A 19,819-nucleotide genomic window follows, 5' to 3' on the forward strand; every position below is an offset into this window, starting at 1 on the left:
CTAGTCGTCAGTGAGCCCATTCAGACGGCCGGTGTTCAGAAGCTACTCTGGGTTTGAGATCCATTGATGAGGAGCTCAGGGGAGCGCTGCTTCCAGTCCGACCAGGCATACATGCATCAGAGCTCCGGAGAAGTTCTGTCACACGAGCACCATGTTAAACCCTTCCCCGAGGGGCCTATTTAAAGATAAAAATACAGCCTATTTGTATTAATTGGGGTGCTATTTTTATGAGTTGCATTTTCTTCTTATTTAACTGTTCAGGTACTTCTTAGTGCTTTATACTTGTTCCTCTGATAAAGCCTGAGTGCTCTGAGCCACAGCTACCCAAAACTGAGCTAGAGTTTTACAAATAAATCTGACTAGACCTGTTACGGAATGATGTATATGGCCACACAATATAATAAACCACTTGTTTGAGGCATATGAGCTGCAGATCACACACTGTGCATAGATCACCATCTGGTGTTGACCCCGGATGTTTGCACTTCGTTGTTGTCTTGGAAGAAGTCTTTGGAAGTGCGCATGGGCATCGACTCCATCGTCAGATTGTTTTTTTCCGTCATCGGGCTCGGATGTGTTCATCGCGCTCCAGTTCGGTGTTGTTATCGATCTACTTTTCAATGCGAAATTCTTCACCCATCTCTTCAAACTTGAATTCTTCAATTCCGGTCATCGACGCAGGCCTTCAGGCCTACCTGCGCCATTAGGCCTTTGGCTCATGAAAAGGACTCCCTTCAAAAAGTATCCTAAATGTGGATCTAAGTTTCCACACGCCGATCTTCACGAGGTGTGTAACCTCTGCCTTTCACCCGAGCACGAGGCCAAAGACTGTTTAGCTTGTGCCTCTTTCCGCTCCAAGAAGACAATTCGGGATCGTTGAACTCAAAGAACCATGGCTCGATCATCGACATTGACTCCGGACGATATCTTCCAGGAAGGCATCAACATACCGGAGCAGGAGCAGATCCAAATGGGCTACATCAGCGCCTCCGAAGCCGACGACTCCGACGTCGAAGACATCACTCCGGGACAGCGGGTCGTAGGTACTGAGGTCGACCCCTCCCCACCTCCCATTCCCAAAAAAGCTTTGGTCACACCTTCACCTTCGGGCTGAGGTGCACACCGGGACAAAACTTCTCACGCTCGCCTTCGGGCTCGGCAAAGAAGTTGATACACAAGCCTTCAGGCCACTCGGGATCGAGCCAGCCTGCCGTCGGTGCCGAAACTCCATCCCCGGCACCAAAGAAGAAACCACTGCCTTCCTCCGCTCCAACGCCTAGTTCCACATCGACGCCGTCGGTGCCGAAATCCATTGGTACGGACGTCCCGGCTCCGAAAAAATCGTTGGAACCAAGTAATCACCCGGTTTCAAAGACCTCGGGCGCTCAGCCTTTGGGACCCAAAAGACCCTCGGAACCGACCAAACAACCAGCTCTGAAGAACACTGGCGCTCAACCTACGGATCCGAAAAAACCATCGGAACCTTACAAACAACCGGTGCCGAGGACCCTACCGGAATCCAGGAAAACTCCAGATTCCAGACCTAAGGAGCACAAAATGACTCCAGAACCTCTGCCACACAGACAATCGGACCCGAAAAAATCGGCACCAAAACAACACATTCCAGAGGAGGAGCTTTTTTCAACCTGATCCAACACAAAAAACTCTTCAAAAAGACCTTAAGACAGGTCAACTTATTGTTAGCCCTTCCAAGAAAAGGAAAATGGACAAACCTGTACCAGCTCCACTCCCTTTAAAGAAGAGAGACATTGCAACTTCTCCTTTAAGGATTCCTTCTCCACCTCCACACCACTCTCCTATCTCATATTCACTGCCCTCACCATCTCCTCCACCTCAGGATGATGATTACACCACTGAAGACGAAGGGGGTGATTAACCTTTAGGGGAACCTAGTCCTCCTGGTACCCCAAAAGACCCATGGGAGGATTATGACACACCAGATGTCCCAGACACACCACAGGATGACATCTATCCTTCTAGACCATCCCCTCCGGAGGACACTATAGGATTCACTCACCTCATACACAGAGCAGCAGAATACCATGGGGTGAACTTACAAACAGACCCTGTAGAGGAAGATTTCCTCATGGACACTTTTGCACCATCCCAAAGGTCCACTTCCATTCTCCCAATGTTAAAAGGGGTAATCAAACACGCTCCTGAAGTGTTTAAGGAACCTGTAAGGGCCAGAGTCATTAACCCCAGGGTAGAAAAGAAGTACAAGTCTGCCCCAGCTGACCCTTTTTATTTTAAAGGGCAGGTACCCTTGGATTCCTTAGTGGTCTCCAATGCCAGGAAAAGGGCTAATTCCCAAACCACAGGAGATGCTCCACCTCCTGATAAGGAGTCAAAACTGCTGGACGCATCTGGTAAAAGAGCGGCGTCCCAAGCAGCCAACATGTGGAGGATTGCCAACACACAGGCTTTGCTCGCTAGATATGATAGAGCACACTACGACGAGCTAGAGACTACAACTCCTTCCAGACAAATAAAACATGTGCCAATGATCCTCATCCAGGAAGGCAAGCTGATAACTAATACCTCCATTCGTTGTGCTCTGGACGCTGCAGACACAGCATCCCGGGCTATTAATACCAGTGTCCTTTTACGCAGACATGCCTGGCTACGCATGTCGGGCTTCAAGCCCGAGGTTCAAACTACCATAATAAATCAGCCGTTTGACCAGGAACACTTATTTGGGCCCACTGTAGATTCATCTTTGGAGAAGATGAAGAAGGATGCCGACACTGCCAAATCAATGGGAGCTTTGCAACCGCAAGCTTCCAGAAGTTCCTTTTGTTGCTCCTCTTATAGGGGCGCCTCTAGAGGCTTTACCACTGATAACCCCTCCACTTCCTACAAGAGTCCCACCCAGACCTCATCTAACAGAGGCTATTACAGAGGAGGCTACAGGTGCAATAACAACAAGGGTAGAGGCAAAACTACCAATACTCGTACCGCCTCCACCCCTAAACAATGACTTCCCTCCACTCCCCCCGGACCACTCTACTCCGGTCGGGGGAAGATTGCTACAGTTCCTACCTGTCTGGAACAACATTACCACGGACATGTGGGTGAGACAAATCATCCAATCAGGTTATTGCCTAGAGCTCACTTCAACTCCCTCAAACATACCACCCAAACAGCGTCCAATGTCAGCAGAGCACTTAACGCTTTTAAAACAAGAGGTGCTTTCCCTCCTAGAAAAACGTGCCATAGAACCTGTTCCCCTTCATCACCAAAATACAGGGGTTTACTCCCTGTACTTCCTCATTCCAAAGAAGGACGGAACCCTGAGACCCATCTTGGACCTCAGACCATTAAACCTCTACATACAATCAGACCATTTCCATATGATCACTCTTCAAAAGGTCCTCCCTCTACTCAAACAGGGCGACTTCCTTGCCACATTAGATCTCAAGGACGCCTACTTCCACATTCCCATTCACCCTGCTCACAGGAAATATCTTCGGTTTGTGGTGGACGGTCAGCATTACCACTTCAAGGTTCTCACTTTTGAAGTCACCACAGCACCCATAGTCTTCACAAAATGTCTGGCAGTGGTAGCAGCCCACTTAAGAAGACAACAAATTCCCGTCTTCTCATATTTGGACGACTGGCTCATAAAAGCCAAGTCACATACCCAAGTGTGTAAATCACACACACGCCACAATCCAACTACTTCACGGCTTAGGGTTTACCATAAACCTCACAAAGTCTCACCTCCAGCCATCCCACATCCAACAATATCTGGGTGTCACAATAAACACCTCAAAAAGTCTTGCATATCCCAGTCCATCCAGGGTAGCAAGCATGCAAGCCCTTATAACAAGATTCCAGCCGCAACACTCACTTCCAGCTCGAGTGTTCATGTAACTCATAGAGATGATGGCCTCTTGCATATTCATAGTACCTCATGCAAGACTCCAGATGCGCCCCTTACAGGAATGCTTGGCAAGTCAGAGGAACCAAGCTCAAGGTCAACTAACAGATCTGGTGTTGGTGGACGGCCGCACACATCGCTCTCTGCAGTGGTGTAACACCCAAAATCTTTCCGAAGGGCGACCGTTCCTAGAGCCGGTTCCACAGATTGTGCTAACAGCAGACACATCGCTCACCGGCTGGGGAGCTCATCTACTTCATCACACCATACAGGGCACATGGACACCTCAGCAAAGGCTACTCCACATCAACCATTTGGAGTTACTAGCAATGTTTCTGGCATTAAAATAATTCCAGAAACAGATATCAGGCAAAGCTGTCTTAGTCCGCACGGACAATATGACAGCAATGTACTATTTACAAAAACAGGGGGGGGTACACTCTCTCCTGCTCTCTCAACTAGCACAGAGCATATGGAGATGGGCCATTCCTCAAAACATATTCCTGTTAGCCCAACATCTCCCTGGAATTCAAAATCACATGGCAGATCTGTTAAGTCGACAGACACAACTGATTCACGAGTGGGAACTTCATCCACAAGTTCTTCAACCGTTCTTCCAAATGTGGGGGCAGCCAGAGATTGATCTGTTCGCCACACATTACAACAGAAAATGCCCAAGCTTCGCCGCCAGATATCCGCACCCATTGTCCAAAGGCAATGCGATATGGATAGATTGGTCAGGCAGATTTGCGTACGCTTTTCCACCTCTCCCACTCATTCCATTAGTGGTGCGCAAGCTGCAAAAACAGTCACTAACACTGATCCTAGTTGCTCCAACATGGGCCAGACAACCGTGGTACACAACATTGCTGAAACTATCAGTAGTCCCGCACCAAAAACTACACTTCTCCCCACAGCTCTTAACGCAGAACCATGGAGAGATCAGACACCCAGATCCAGCACAGCTCAACCTGGCAATCTAGCTCCTGAAGTCCTAGAGTTTGGTTATCTCAATCTTCCACCTGATGAAATGAACGTTATCAAAGAAGCTAGACGCCCCACCACTAGAGCGTGCTATGCAGCCAAGTGGAAAAGATTTGATATATTCTGTAACAATAACAACATCAATACTGTAGATGCCTCCACTCAGCACATCATATGTTACCTGCTGCATCTTCAAAGATGTAATCTAGCTTACACATCAATTAGATTACATCTCGCTGCCATTGCAGCTTACCTACAAAATAGACAACATGTGTCATTGTTCAAGGTGTCTGCCATAAAGCATTTATGGAAGGCCTCAAAAGAATAAGTTCTCCCAGGGTACCTCCCTCCCCAGTGTGGAATTTAAACATCATCCTCACAAGATTAATGGGTCCTCCTCTGCATAAATGCGAGCTACAGTTTCTTACATGGAAAGTCGCTTTCCTTGTGGCCATTACATCTCTTAGAAGAGTCAGTGAGCCACAGGCACTAACTATTCAAGAACCATTTTTACAACTCCATCATAACAAAGTGGTTCTCAGGACAAATCCCAAATTCCTTCCTAAAGTTATTTCTCCCTTCCATCTCAACCAATCTGTTGAGTTGCCAGTGTTCTTCTCACAACCACAAACAGTAGCAGAAAGACTAGACGTGAAATGAGCACTCCTTTACTATATTGACAGAACAAAACCTTTTCTCAAAACAAAACAACTTTTTGTATCCTTCTCATCACCACATAAAGGCAATCCCATATCAAAGTCTGGGATTGCAAGGTGGATTGTCAAATGTATACAAATTTGCTATCACAAAGCAAAACGTACACTGTCTATTCCCCCTAAAGCCCACTCTACCCGAAAGATAGGGGCTTCAATGGCATTTTTAGGGAACATTCCCTTAGATGACATCTGCAAAGCAGCTATATGGTCTACACCGCACACATTCACAAAACACTATTGTGTAGATGTGCAGGCAAAAAACAAGCTAGTGTGGGCCAAGCTGTACTCAAAACTCTATTTCAAACTACTGCAACAGATACCGGTGGTCGCCGCTAAGGAGGAGTATTGCTGTGCAATCTATGCACAGTGTGTGATCTGCAGCTCCTATGCCTCGAACGGAAAATGCTACTTACCAGTATGCATCTGTTCTTGGCATGTAGAGCTGCAGATTCACACAGGCCCACCCACCTACCCGGCTGCCTTTATCTGTTCCAGTATTATCTTAATTAGAACCAACATACATGGACATCTATTTCTGTTTCTCACAAAACTCCATCATTTCCCTTCTTGGCAAAAAACAATCTGACGATGGAGTTGATGCCAATGCGCACTATTGTCCAAAGGAGGAGTCACCTAGCTTGTGACTTCCAAAGACGTCTTCCAAGACAACAACAAAGTGCAAACATCTGGTGCCAACACCAGATGGCGATCTATGCACAGTGTGTGGATCTGCAGTTCTACATGCCAAGAACAGATGCATACTGGTAAGTAGCATTTTCCTTCTCACACATAGTAATGTCCCAGTGTATGCATAACGAACATCCATAACAAATATATGTGTACTGCACTCTGTTATATAAGTAGTTTCAAGGGAATCAAGCTTGTAAATACCTTATTGTGATGTGTTTGCCCACATGCACCATTGGAGCAGCAGATTTTTGTGATCAACAGTCTTGTCTTCTGTGCTCACCAGTTGTGAAGTGGGGTACTCCCAGGTTTTACAAGCCATTGATGTTGAAAAACTAGTTACAGTTACTGAATACATTACTTCCTCTGAGGTGAATTCATCCCTGAGAGGTGCCAGTCCTGTAGAGAGAGTGATTCCTAAGGACTAGAGACTCCACAACCAATGCCAACAACTAAATGTACAGGGGAGCGGTGAGCGACAATGGAAATATGGCTGGGATGGCACAGTCACTGTGCTAGTAGTGGACTTTCTCACCTACATCTTTACTCTACATGGTTGGACACTGACTTGAGAGGCTAATGCTTCCCTGTTACTTCGTACTTCCCAAGGCTATGCATATTCTGTTGATGACAAGGAGATTGTCAACATGCTTCAGTAGATAGTGTGCGTTTGCAAAATGGTACAATAAAAGGATGTTTTTTATTTTGTAAACAGCATTTGGGGATACTCTTCAGTATGTGGTTGGCTTGGCAGAAAATGGCTTAGGGTTGGCACCATAGAAGGATATTTGTCATCCATGTAAGCTTCATTATTTTCTTCTGATAAAGGCTTACTTTTTAGGCTGCTAATGTTTGACACAATTTATAAAAAGGATTACGGAATAAGTGTACTTCTGTGCAAATAGTCCTTTCCTTTCAAATTTCAAGACTTTTGAACATCTGCATTCATGTTATTTGAATTTTCTTTATTTAAACTGCTTTGTGGTTGGTTATTATAAGTTTGGTTAGTAAAGTAGAAGAACTTAAACCAGTGTCTGCGTCCCACTTCGATAGCCATCTCTAAAGATAAAGTTATGTGAAGAGTAAATCCTTCCTTTTTACTTAATGTTTTCACTAAGTTCATAATATTCACATCCTTACTTAAACAAAGTTAAAGTTGAAGAGATTAAACACCTCCAAGGCATATGGCCTTCGGTAACGTGAATGCACATCTTCTCTCAGCTTTCTTTTTGCCCTCCCAGCATGATAATATTCGCTACTTTTCATAAATGCGTAGCTTTACAGGTTCGGCCTGGGTTTCACACCTGTTTCCACCAAAAAATTGAAAGTAGGTGGAAACCATGAAAATAGAAAAATCGACGACTAGTGTACCCACTATTATCGGTACTTAACCTCAATAGAGTCTGGAAAAGGTTTAGTAGCAGTGATGTCTACAGCTTACTTGATGTGTTATGTTGAATCAGCGACTTCACCAAAAATATGTGAGGAGTTTTTTATGGCTTTGTGTGGGTTCAAGCATTGATGGATTATTCAGTTGTAGATGTAGGTCCCAGAAGAGAACCTTCTCATGGTGGAATGACATGTGCATATTATTTCTTACTGGAACTAAATGTGATAGTTGACATAATGCTTAACTTCATGAATCTAGTCTACCCTTAGAGCTAGCCAATTTTAGATAACCTTATCTTTCTGTAATTGTATGAGGTGTAGTTCGGAATTAGCGTTCACATTTGTGGGATTTGGTAAATCCCCAAACACACACAAACCCTCAAGAGCTTTCCTTCATGGCCTGTCATGCGAACATAAAGTAATGAAAACAGTTACATAGAAACTGGTGACTAATATCATCCAAGAGGGATACTAGGCATTGTGTTGAATATAAATTCTATGTCAGGACCGGAGGCTTCGGATTATGCTTTTCTCTCTTCGCTTTATTATTTATCCAAAAACAACAGCAGCCAGAGAGATTTGTGAATGTCAAAGTAAAAACCATACAAAAAAACTACAACTCCCTACAACCAGGGAGATAACCTAGTAATTAGTCCATCAACTATCTCTGTGACACTGTCTCAAAGTCCTCTGTCAGCTCTCTCTCCTCCTCTTTCTTCGCTGCTGCGCAGCCAGTTAAGTGCTCTTGTTTATTTCCGGTATTAACGAGTGATTATTTGTATATATTTCAGGTTAATTACGCGTTTCACGTTATGTTTGTGGGCTCTCAGTGACATTTCCTAACACGTTGTCAGGTTTGATCAATTTCAGAGCCCTCTCCGGCCGCGGGAGCGTTCTCGCTCCTTACGCGGCCGGCTCCCCTGTTTTTGCGGCATTGTTATGCGCCGCTAGGGGCGCTTGACCGCCTTGTCATTCTCGCGTCGCGTCTCCTCAGAGGAGAAGCGCGAAGCGAGACCAACGGTCACAGCTGTCCCCTGCTGCCTCACCTTGACGTCCGCATCGCGGATTGTATGCTTTAACCCCAAAAATTAATTACTACGCCCCAGTGGGGGTCTGTATTGCGGATTTATCCGCGTTGAACGCGCTTAATACCCGGCGCTGTAAGCACCTGCTAAACACCACGCATCTCGCGGAGGGTGTTATTTTTAGATTCTGGGCATTTTTCTCCAAATTTATTTGGCTTAAATAAATATTTACAACGCGGTAGGGAGGGAGCCACCCGGTCAGGTTCTTTCTGAGGGTTTTTTCCGCGTTGAGGGTCTAGTGCAGCCCTATTGTAACCCTCTGGGCTACCCTATCTTGCAGCCTTTGGACTGCGCTTAATCCTTTTATCCTGCTAAGTTTGTAAGGGTTACGTACTTACCTTTTTGAGCATGGCCACTCAGTCTGAATACTATGAAGAGGAGGTGCAGGAATACTTACCTTATAGCGACGACTTCTTTGACGCGGTTGATGATTCAATCTACCGGGTGGTTAATGAAGTAGTGGGTCCGATGGAGCAGCGTCTCTCGGACAGGATAGTCCAAGAATGCAATAGATTAGCGTCGGCACGTGGCAGTGTAGCGCAGACCCCTGGGCAGGTTCCCGATGGGACCCCTCCCCCCCCCTAAAAAGCAACGCCCTGATGGAGTAGATGCGGACGCCTTTGCGCGCCTTAAGACGGCGTTTCTAGCAAAGACGGCACCGGTGGCCCCCCTTCTCCCAACGACCGATCCACTTCAGGATACCCCAGAACCCCCATCCCCGGCGACAGATAATGACACTCAAGGGGATACAGATGATGAGGCGGGTTCTTCCCGTCCTTGGCGACCGGCCTCGGCGTCCACTTCGGCGGCGCTTGAGGAGGATGCAGATATGCTAAACCCTGATGAGATAATGCATCCCCGGTCTTCCGCTTGGGTCCCAGGGGATAAAGTTGTTAGGTTCCTTGCCAACCGTTTGCGTAAGCCACTGGAAAAAGAGGCACGGAGTTGTTTGAGGGCGGAATGCCCACGTCCCTCCTTGCCAGACAAAATCGCGCTTACGCCGGAATTAGATTCCAAAATGGCTACGTTCCTGGCGAAATTTGTAAAGGATCCCCGTAAGGGTATTGACAGATCTTGGCGGTCTTGTCAAGATAAACTCCTTGATGCCGTCGGTCCTTTGGCAAAAATCCTGGACATGGCGGAGGAGGCTAAAGTAACGGGCTCAACTATTTCGCCGGAAGTCATGTCGAATTGGGCCCAACGAGCCATTATATTTTTGAGCAATGCAAATTGTGCTCTTTCAATGGAGCGTCGCCGCTCTTTGTTGATTAAGTTGGACCCCAAACTTGGGGATTTAGCTTCCTCAGAGGCAGGAGCGGTTGCTCAAGGGGGCCTGTTTGGAGAACCTTTCGTGAAGGAACTGGGGAAGTTTGTCTCTACATTTACCTCCTTAGACAAGGCCCAGTCGGGTATTAAGAAGGTGTTTACCCAGCGGGTTTTCCGCGGGGCCGGTCGAGGCAGGGGCCGCTCGTTCGGCCGCGGATTCCAGCAAAATCCTCAAAGGGGACAAGGCTCTGGCCGTGGTCACTACAACTCCACTGCAAACTATACCAATTTCTATCCAACGCGAGGACAGCGTTTCAGGGGCCGTGGAGGATACAAATCCAATGCTGGAGGCGGAGCTTCTAACGGTAAGTGTCCTCCCCGCATGTCAGCTGAAGATAGGAGGACGATTGGCAAGCTTCACTCAGGCTTGGGAAGAACTAACGTCCGATGCATGGATCCGGCAGACAATTCGAGGCTTTCATGTGGAACTTCTGGGCAACCCTCATCAGGCCACGCGACCGTGTCCATTGCAGTTCACCCTTCAGGATGCACGGTTGATCGACGAGGAGGTCGCCGACTTGCTTTGCAAAGGCGCAATTTGTCGCACAACTTTGCATCCTCACGGTTTCCTCAGCAATATATTCCTTGTGGACAAAGCGGACGGAGGTCGTCGTCCGGTAATCAACCTCAAGGACTTCAATGCGTGGTTGGTGTACCGCCATTTCAAAATGGAGGGAATCCACCTTTTAAGAGATCTCCTGCGCCCTTCCGATTGGATGGCGCGTCTAGATTTAAAAGACGCTTACCTTGTGGTTCCCGTGCATCCGCCCCATCGACGATTCCTTCAGTTTCGTTGGGGGGGTTTGGTATACGAATTCACGGCCCTTCCATTCGGGCTTTCCTCGGCACCTTGGTGTTTCACCAAGCTGCTTCGTCCCGTGGTAGAGTTTCTCCGGGCGCGGGGTATACGCATGATCGTCTATTTGGACGACATCCTTCTGATGGCTCAGTCTCCCCAACTCCTGGTGATGCAGCTCCGACAAACCGTTTCCCTGCTCCAAGGCCTGGGGTTTGTAATCAACACGAAGAAATCGATACTTCACCCCTCTCAGGCAGTCACCTTCCTGGGGTTTGTGGTGGACTCCGTTCAAGCGACTCTGAGTCTTCCGTCTCGCAAGATGGCGAAAATTCGACACGAACTACGCCGTACGGTGTCCAAGCCCACCATTTCCTTGCGTCAGCTCGCCAGGATCGTAGGCCTCTTGTCGTCCTCGATCCAAGCGATTTTTCCGGGCCCCTTGCACTATCGCGCTCTACAACGTCAAAAGGCCTACCACCTCCGACGGGGTCACTCTTACGATTATGTGGTGCCGCTGTCGGCGGAAGCCAAAGAGGAGATCCTCTGGTGGCTCAATCATATGGAGGCATGGAACGGTCGGGCGATTTTTGGATCCGTTCCAGACTTGGTCATCGAGTCCGACGCCAGCAAATTGGGGTGGGGCGCTCGATGTGGAGATTTTTCCACCGGAGGTGTTTGGTCAGCAAACGAGCGGGATTTTCACATCAATTGCTTGGAACTGCTCGCTGGCTCTTTCGCGGTGCGTTGTTGGACCAAGGACAGGGTGCAGTCTTGTGTCCTCCTGAAGATGGACAACATTTCCGCGGTCCATTATGTCAATCGATTAGGGGGTCCCCGTTCTCGGGCGCTGGCCAATCTGGCAAAGGATTTTTGGAGCTACTGCCTCGAACATCATATTTCGGTGACGGCGGAATATCTCCCGGGCCAGCACAATCAAGTAGCGGATTGGCACTCTCGTCATCTCTACGACTCCAGCCTTTGGAAGCTGGATGTTCCGATCTTCCAGTGGTTGCACAACCTCTGGGGTCCGTTCTCAGCGGATCTTTTTGCCTCACGTCTGGACAATCAAGTGCCCAGGTTCTTCAGTTGGAGACCGGATCCACTGGCTCTTGCCACGGATGCCTTCCTCCAGGATTGGAGTCAGGAGAACGGATATGCGTTTCCACCGTTCTCGATGATCATGAGGACAACGGCCCAGATCCGGCGTCAATGTGCGCAGGTGGTCCTGATAACCCCCCTTTGGAGGTCTCAAGTCTGGTTTCCAGTTCTTCTGGAACTTTCCTGGGATTCTCCAATCCTACTCCCCCTATATCCTCAACTTCTTCAGAATCCGGAAGGGAAACCTCATCACCTGATCTCTCGGGGGACACTCCGACTCATGGCGTGGCGTCTTTCAGGCGACGATGGTCGTTGCCGGGACTTTCGGGTCAGGCTGAGGCCCTCCTGTCAAAGGCATGGGCGGACAGTACCACGAAACGTTATAGATCCTCGTGGTCACGTTGGGTTCGTTGGTGTCTTCGACGACGTCTGGATCCCGTGGTCGCAGGAATCGTTCCCCTCTTAAATTTTTTCGCCGATTTGGCGTCGGAGGGTTTGGCTTATCGCTCCATTAATGCTATCAGATCGGCGATTTCCGCCGGCCACGAGCCTCTAAACGGAGCACCTGTCGGAGAACATCCAATGGTCTGCAGACTTCTGCGGGGCGTGCGATTGTCGCTGCCCCCGGAGCCTTGCTACTCCGTCCTTTGGGACGTTAACAGGGTACTGAATTTGTTTCTTTCCTGGCAACCTAATCGGTATCTTTCTCTGAAAGAGTTGTCTTCTAAGCTTGCTATGCAGTTTGGTGCCCATTCAGCCAGGGGCGCTATGGCCTCGAAGGCTTTCGCGCTCGGAGCGCGTTTGGAGGATTTAATGCGTGCAGCGGACTGGTCGTCCGACTCCACCTTTAAGAGGTTTTATTTTAAGCCGATTCTTAACGTGGCACAGTTAGTGGTAAGTAAGCTTTGAACTAGCATAATCCGAAGCCTCCGGTCCTGACATAGAATCGGAATTTGCCTAGTGCTATGACGGTAAGTTCCAATTCTATTAAGGACACGGAGGCGAGGATTATCCCGCCCGGGGCACCCTTGGTGCGAACCCCCCCGTATAGGGGTAAGTAAGTTTTTTTCCTGGATGTTTATTGACAGAAATGCTTGCTTTGCTTGCTGTATTTGGTTCTATGACCGTTGCTTGCGCTCCGGATGGTTCGTTCAGTTCTCACCTCCCTGTTTGGCTTCTTTCAGGAAATGATGGATCCAAACAAGACCAATGAGGAAGTGGCGTGACTTGCGCGAAGAAAGAGGAGGAGAGAGAGCTGACAGAGGACTTTGAGACAGTGTCACAGAGATAGTTGATGGACTAATTACTAGGTTATCTCCCTGGTTGTAGGGAGTTGTAGTTTTTTTGTATGGTTTTTACTTTGACATTCACAAATCTCTCTGGCTGCTGTTGTTTTTGGATAAATAATAAAGCGAAGAGAGAAAAGCATAATCCTCGCCTCCGTGTCCTTAATAGAATTGGAACTTACCGTCATAGCACTAGGCAAATTCCGATTCTTGGTGTATTGTATAGGAAAAATGCAGAGACTTGGCAGCGGGTTGTGTCATTTAAAGAAATCTCATAAAATTAGAAGGGAAAGCAGAAAAGACCCCCAGAGCAAATAAACATGTACATTTAGATAACCAGGTTAGAGAGTAGGCTGGACAGCTGTTGCAGGTTAAGGCCCATCAATATCAAGTCATAGTAAAATTGTTCTCATATACCTCAGTTACTCTGAGTAATTGCACAAGTAAATATAGAGCTTGATTTAGTTTGTTACCATTACATGTGTTGCAGCGGAATTTGTTTTGGGCCCCAATTTTGTTTCTCTACTCCCATCATATATGTAATTTCTTTTGACACTCACTTGATCCTCCGATGATGGATCTTGTATTGTTCCACTGAGGGGTTGAAAATGAGAGCTCTAAAGTGGATTTCCAACGAGGATCAGGAATTGGATAACTGACTAACAAATTAACAATTACGTTCATGTATACGACTCTCAACACAATAGAATGAAGAATTACAACTGCTTGTCCAAATCTTCTTAGGAAATTTAGAAAACAATAGCATCTGAAAGAAACACGTTAGTTAGATTCCTCACCTTAGAATATCCCCAGGCGTCAGGCTGGATCCGGAAAGATTTTTCGTCAGCAATACCCCTTGCGTGTCGCTATGCGCCGTCTGCGGCTCCGCGTCCATCGTTGGTGTCGTGTGCTGGAATGACGTCGTCGGAGTACTTAGACGCCGCCCTCACGCGCTGACGTCAGTTCTTCTTTTTTACGCGCCAGACAGCGCCGATCCAGGAAGAGCTTACCCATTAGTCATTTTTTGACTAAACTTTTTGACTCTTTATGGTCTACTGTCGACTCGACTCTGGTGCCGGTAGGATGCCTGGGTTTAAAGCCTGTGACTCTTGTCATCGACTGATGTCGGTGACGAATCACCATCGCCTTTACTGTCTGGTGCCTTGCCCTTGAAGGCTAGGCGGGAGCAGTCCCGTAAGTTTCTCGAGCTTCGACACCCGGCTCCGCGCCGTTCACGGTCCCGGTCCAGGAGGAGGTCGAAGGACCAGTCGCGGAGCCACAGCCACCATCACTGCTTGTCGGGCTCGAAGTCTTCGGGTAAGTCGAAGCACTCAAAGAAGTCCAAGAGGCGACACCGCTCTTCGGACTCCCCTCGCCGATCGCGCGACTTGGTCGCGGGTCAGGGTGGTCCCACCCCTGCGGCTCCGTTGTAGCCGCAGGAGCCGCGTCCGTCCCCATACCCGCCGGTCCCTGGGACTGACGCGACTCCGGCAGAGATCAGTGCCTTCCTCGCGGCCATGAGGGGCCTGGCTCCGCCATCGACGCCTGCCGGCGCGCCTTCGGGCCCCGCGGTCTCGACTGGGCGACCTCGCGAGCCGGCGGCTCCGGCCCCGGCACTGTCGACAACTTTGGTCCCGACGCCGCTGGTCCCCAAGGGATCCAGGCCTGGATCTCTGCCGGCGCCGGTCGACCTCATGACGCGTCCTCCGCCGACACCGGTTTCACCTCCGGCGCCGTCTCCGGACGCCGCCGTTCCCCGGTTCAGCCCCGGTACGGGCCAGGCGCCGGTGTGGGGCCGTCCGACGCCGCATCCGACGCCGATGGATGAACATTTCATCTACCGCCTGGCTCCGATTATTCCCCCTGTTTATCAGGAATCGGATGACGGGGGCGACTGGGAGGGGTCTGAGGCAGGCAGGCCCATTTAGCACAGGACTAAGCAGACAAACTGGGGGATGCCATTGGTCTGGACACCTCCCCGGACACTGGTTTCATCTCTCCTCCGACTGTGGCCTCGGAGGAAGGTGCAGCTTTTTCAGTGGTGCTGCGCAAGGCGGCTGACACCCTTGGGCTGGAGTTGCCTGCTGTGGCCGTGAGGACTAACCGCCTCACTGAAGTGCTTCAACCGTCAGCAAGCTCCTCGGAGCCTCTGCTGCAGTTCAATGAGGCACTGGTGGACGTTCTGCAGGGCACCTGGTGCAAGCCCTCCACAGTATCTCCTGTGGATCGGAACGTGGCCCGGCACCACTGCCCCGCTCCGGGCGACTCCAGTTTTCTGTCCCAACATCCCACGCCTGAGAGTCTGGTTATCCAGGCCTCTACTTCCCAATCCTCCTACCCGTCCGGTCCTCCGGATCGGGAATCCAAGAGGCTAGAGCAGTTCGGATAGAAGCTCTTCTCTTCCCTTAGTTTGGGCCTGCGGTCTTTGAATATCGCTTGCCTCTTGGACCGTTATTCCCACTCTCTGTGGGATATGGTGGAGGACGTGCTGCCCCTGTGTCCGGAGGAGGCCCGGACACGACTCGCCCAGGCTCTCGTCGACGGGCGAGATGCAGCACGACATACTATACGATGTGGTCTAGACACTACGGACTCGCTGGGTAGGGCGCTGTCAACCACGGTGGCGCTCCGTCGCCACGCCTGGCTGCGGTCCACGTCTTTCTCGGGGGATGTCCAGAGTACCCTCATGGATATGCCCTTTGATGGCATTCGCCTTTTTGGCGAGAAGGCGGATAGTGCGCTGGCGCGCTTCAAGGACTCCCGGGCTACGGCTAAGTCCTTGTGCCTCTGTTATATGCTGTAATTGTTCTTATTATTTACACATGTTATTTCATCGTTATTCCCATACTACAGCCTCTCAGCCCCGCGACCGCAAACTTCCGCCTTTCGCCCCTTTCGTGGCCAAGGAAGGGGTGCCCCCTCACGTCCGCCTAGCCACCGGCCGCAGACTCAACCTGCACGCTGTCACGGACGTGGATTCCACCGAGGCGGTACTGGGGGACAACGTGCCGGTCAGTCCACATCCACCCCGGCAGCATCCGCCTCAAAGCCCTCTTAGTCCGAGCTTTCAGGCCCATTCCACGCCAGTGGGCGGCAGAGTTCGCCATCACCTGCTCCACTGGCGTTCCATCACTTCGGACAGGTGGGTGCTGCAAATCGTCCAAAAGGGCTACTCCATCCCCTTCGAGACAACCCCTCCAGCCATGCCACCGCAGTACCACCGTATGTCGGGGGATCACTTGAATCTTCTGCGGGAGGAAGTTGCAGCCCTCTTGGCCAAAGGGGCCGTCTAGCGCGTTCCTGGTCCAGAAGTAGGTTGTGGTTGCTATTCCCACTACTTTCTGGTTCCCAAGAAGGGCAAAGCGACGCGCAAGGGGTATTGCTGACGAAAAATTTCCGGATCCAGCCTGACGCCTGGGTATATTCTAAGGTGAGGAATCTAGCTAACTAATGTTTCTTACAGATACATCGTTACTGAAGGTAAGTAACTTGTTCATTAGTACCTGATGATTTCAGATCTGCCTATATTGATTCTTCCCTTTCATAAATCAATAAATTGGAATGCACAATCAACCTTTAGGAGGCGAGTCATGACAAACTGATAGCCTAAGATTTAGTTAAATTAAAATTTTATCGAAGGTTTTAAAGGTAATGGATCATTTATTGAACATCTAGGATCTGAGGAATGTTAGTTTATTTAATTAGCTTAGGGTTGCCATAAGGTGACAAAAAGCTTTGGAAAGTTCTGCAAGGACATGAGCCATAAAAGCTCATAGGCAGTGTCCATTGAGAAAGAATCCACGAATGGCGAACACAGCGTATGGGTCAGTCTGAAAGGAAAGCAAGTGAAATCTGCAAAGTTCCCAAAAGCAGTGTCTAGTCAGGAAAGTAAAATGTGATCTGCCACAATCAGCAAAGTCATCCACCTCAAAATAAAATTGAATCCCTGGTTTCTCTCCAAGTCAATGAATAATATATTCTTCTACTTCCGATGGTGAAACCTCCTGGGCCACCTCATCATCTCAGACCACTCAGTACATTGGTCTGTTTACGTAGGATGATTGTCGTGAGACATAAAAAAGGCTTATTAAAAAAAAGGGTGGTGCAAACCACATACTTTGCCAGATCATCCGACACATGTGAACTTCCAAGCTATGATCCGTTAGCAGTAGGCATGTGAACAAGTTCAAGAGGACAGCTCCGCAGAGCAAATGTTCCCAAAGAGTCAACATTGTAGCAGATAGTCCTTGTAAGCGAGTGAGAACTCCTCTAATAAGACACAATCTTGCTTCAAATTGTAAGTTTATGAAACTTTCACACTATTTTAAGGCAGCATAGTATAAGGAAGCAGGCAGGCCTACAAGAAAGTCAATTAAAAATGTATACAATATAAAACATTTGAAATATACGTTTCATAAAAGGAAAAAAGTATTCTAATACTTTTTCAGCTTATAAGCATTCAGATTATTGTTATTTGCTGAATTTCAGGGATCACATGTAGGTATTAGGTATGGCACATTATTGCATTTTCAAAGTACTAATGTGTAAAATAATTTCAAATCATAAACTATTCATATTGTTTAGAATGATTTACATTAGGACATTTATAAAGATCATAATCTAAAGGTTTCAGAACGGTTGTACTTAATATGACTATGCAGCACAACTTAATTTCTTGTCACTTTCGGTGCACATTTTCACCTATATAATGATGGAATTCAGAAGAAACCCTTCAATATCACACGTAAATACATCTAAATCATGTTAGATTTAATTAATTCTTCACACCCATCATTATTTTGATAACAATGGTTAGAAATCTTATAACACCTAAGTACATCACATTAACTTTATAATACACATTGAATTAATAACTAAAACTGGTTAAACTATGAACCTATATTACTTAATGTATGTGATTCCATCTATCCTACAATTTATCTGCATGCTTTAACGATGCAGAAACTAAGTTCTCTCACATATTAATTCTCATGTCTCTTTATCATGTGATTAGTGCATGTTTAATTGCGTGTTACCCAAAATGTCTCATAATCGGTTTAGTTATGTATCAAGGGATCTAGCTGCCTATCAGCTGAATTACATGTAACCTTTAAAAGTATGCAGATTATAACGTATTAACTGTTTTATAGGATTCGCTGGAGGAGGAGGGCTTTCTGACAATTAAATCAAATCTCCTCTTGAAATGGTTGGATGTGTCTGTGCTTTACAACAAAGGAAAACAGTCAACAGATTTTACCCTGGCTGATGGACAAGGAGCTTGTGGTGGTAAGTTACTTTTCAGTTATGTAAATTCAGTTACCTATGTAGAAATCAAAAGCATGTTTAGACTTCAGAAGCATGTAACTGCTTGCATTCCACATGCAAATAGACAACAGAAGTTTGGCCCAGAGCTATGCAAATAGCTACAACAATGATGTGTTGCATTGCTTGGTCATAGTGGACCTCTGATCTATTGGCAACTCTATCTTCTTGGTCACTGCTTTGGTACAATGCTAATATGTTGTACAAAAATGTAGGAACTAGTTCACAGATGTGCCAGAACAAAAGTTGGATTTGCCTCCTTTACTGTTACTCTGAATGGTTCTGGTCTTTAAGAAATTTACAAAGAATTCCTGGAGTGCCAATGTGAATTTGCACCAGTTGTCTATTCCCAAAAATAGTCACTTACTTAACAGTACTTCATATTAACATTTATCAAGTATTTTCACGGTCAGAAGGCCATTCCCTGCATGACCATCAATTATGAGGGTGATTCCTCTCCATTCACACCCTGAAAAGGCACTTACTGCTATCCAGGACTGTATTTGCAAGCTTGTTCAGGGTTTGACACTACCTTCAAATGCTTAATAAAGAGCCAGAAACTGTCAAGTTTGTACATGTTCACAGACCTTTGCTGGTAGAGCACCCCAGCACATATAATTGCTATCCTGTTGAGGTAATAACCTGCAATTGGTTTTGATCAGCCAAAGGTACACAATCAGAATATAGCATTTGCTTTCTTTTGCGATGAGGCATTACTTTGCTAAAGCAATCTATAACCGTTTGCTGCCTCCCTATCTCTGCCTTCTTGGGAACACATGAAAACCGAAAATAACTAAGCAAACATTTATTAGATAACAGTAGTGCCTATTTCTATAAAGTCTTATGTTTTATGGTTTTCAGATGCTGTTTTTGTATTAAGCGGTAACAGAGCAAGGATCCATGAGACAATAATCATAGGCAAAACTAATAGTTCTGGCTTTAATGTGCCATGAAATTTTAACACTGGCATTTAAAATTGTGTTGCAAGCACTACCACAATAAAGTAAGAACTATTGAGTTTGCCAAAGATTGTCAATTCAAGCAAGAGGTGCAAGTAAAGTGTGACTGTTGAGAATGGGATGAACTTTAGGAAGACCACCTACTTGCAGAGGTTCACCTGCAACATCGATTAGAAAACCTTGGATTCTTGTAGTTCTCAAGTGACTGGATGCTCTGGGTGTCCATCGGAGAGACACAGCACATGAAAAGGAAAGTATGAGTAG

General features: G+C 47.4%; 1 protein-coding gene across 1 annotated transcript in view; it reads left to right on the forward strand.

Annotated features, from left to right (window-relative positions):
- Window positions 1-19,819, forward strand: part of LOC146822728 (NFX1-type zinc finger-containing protein 1-like) — a 1,573,298-nt gene that overhangs the window by 772,106 nt on the left and 781,373 nt on the right. The window contains exon 11 of the mRNA XM_085606923.1: window positions 18,425-18,560. Coding sequence (XP_085463049.1) covers window positions 18,425-18,560 — 136 coding nt within the window. The remainder of the gene's footprint in view (window positions 1-18,424; window positions 18,561-19,819) is intronic.

This window comes from Triturus cristatus, chromosome 5_2 (genome assembly GCF_964204655.1).
Source record: "Triturus cristatus chromosome 5_2, aTriCri1.1, whole genome shotgun sequence".
In the NCBI taxonomy this organism is placed as follows: domain Eukaryota; kingdom Metazoa; phylum Chordata; class Amphibia; order Caudata; family Salamandridae; genus Triturus; species Triturus cristatus.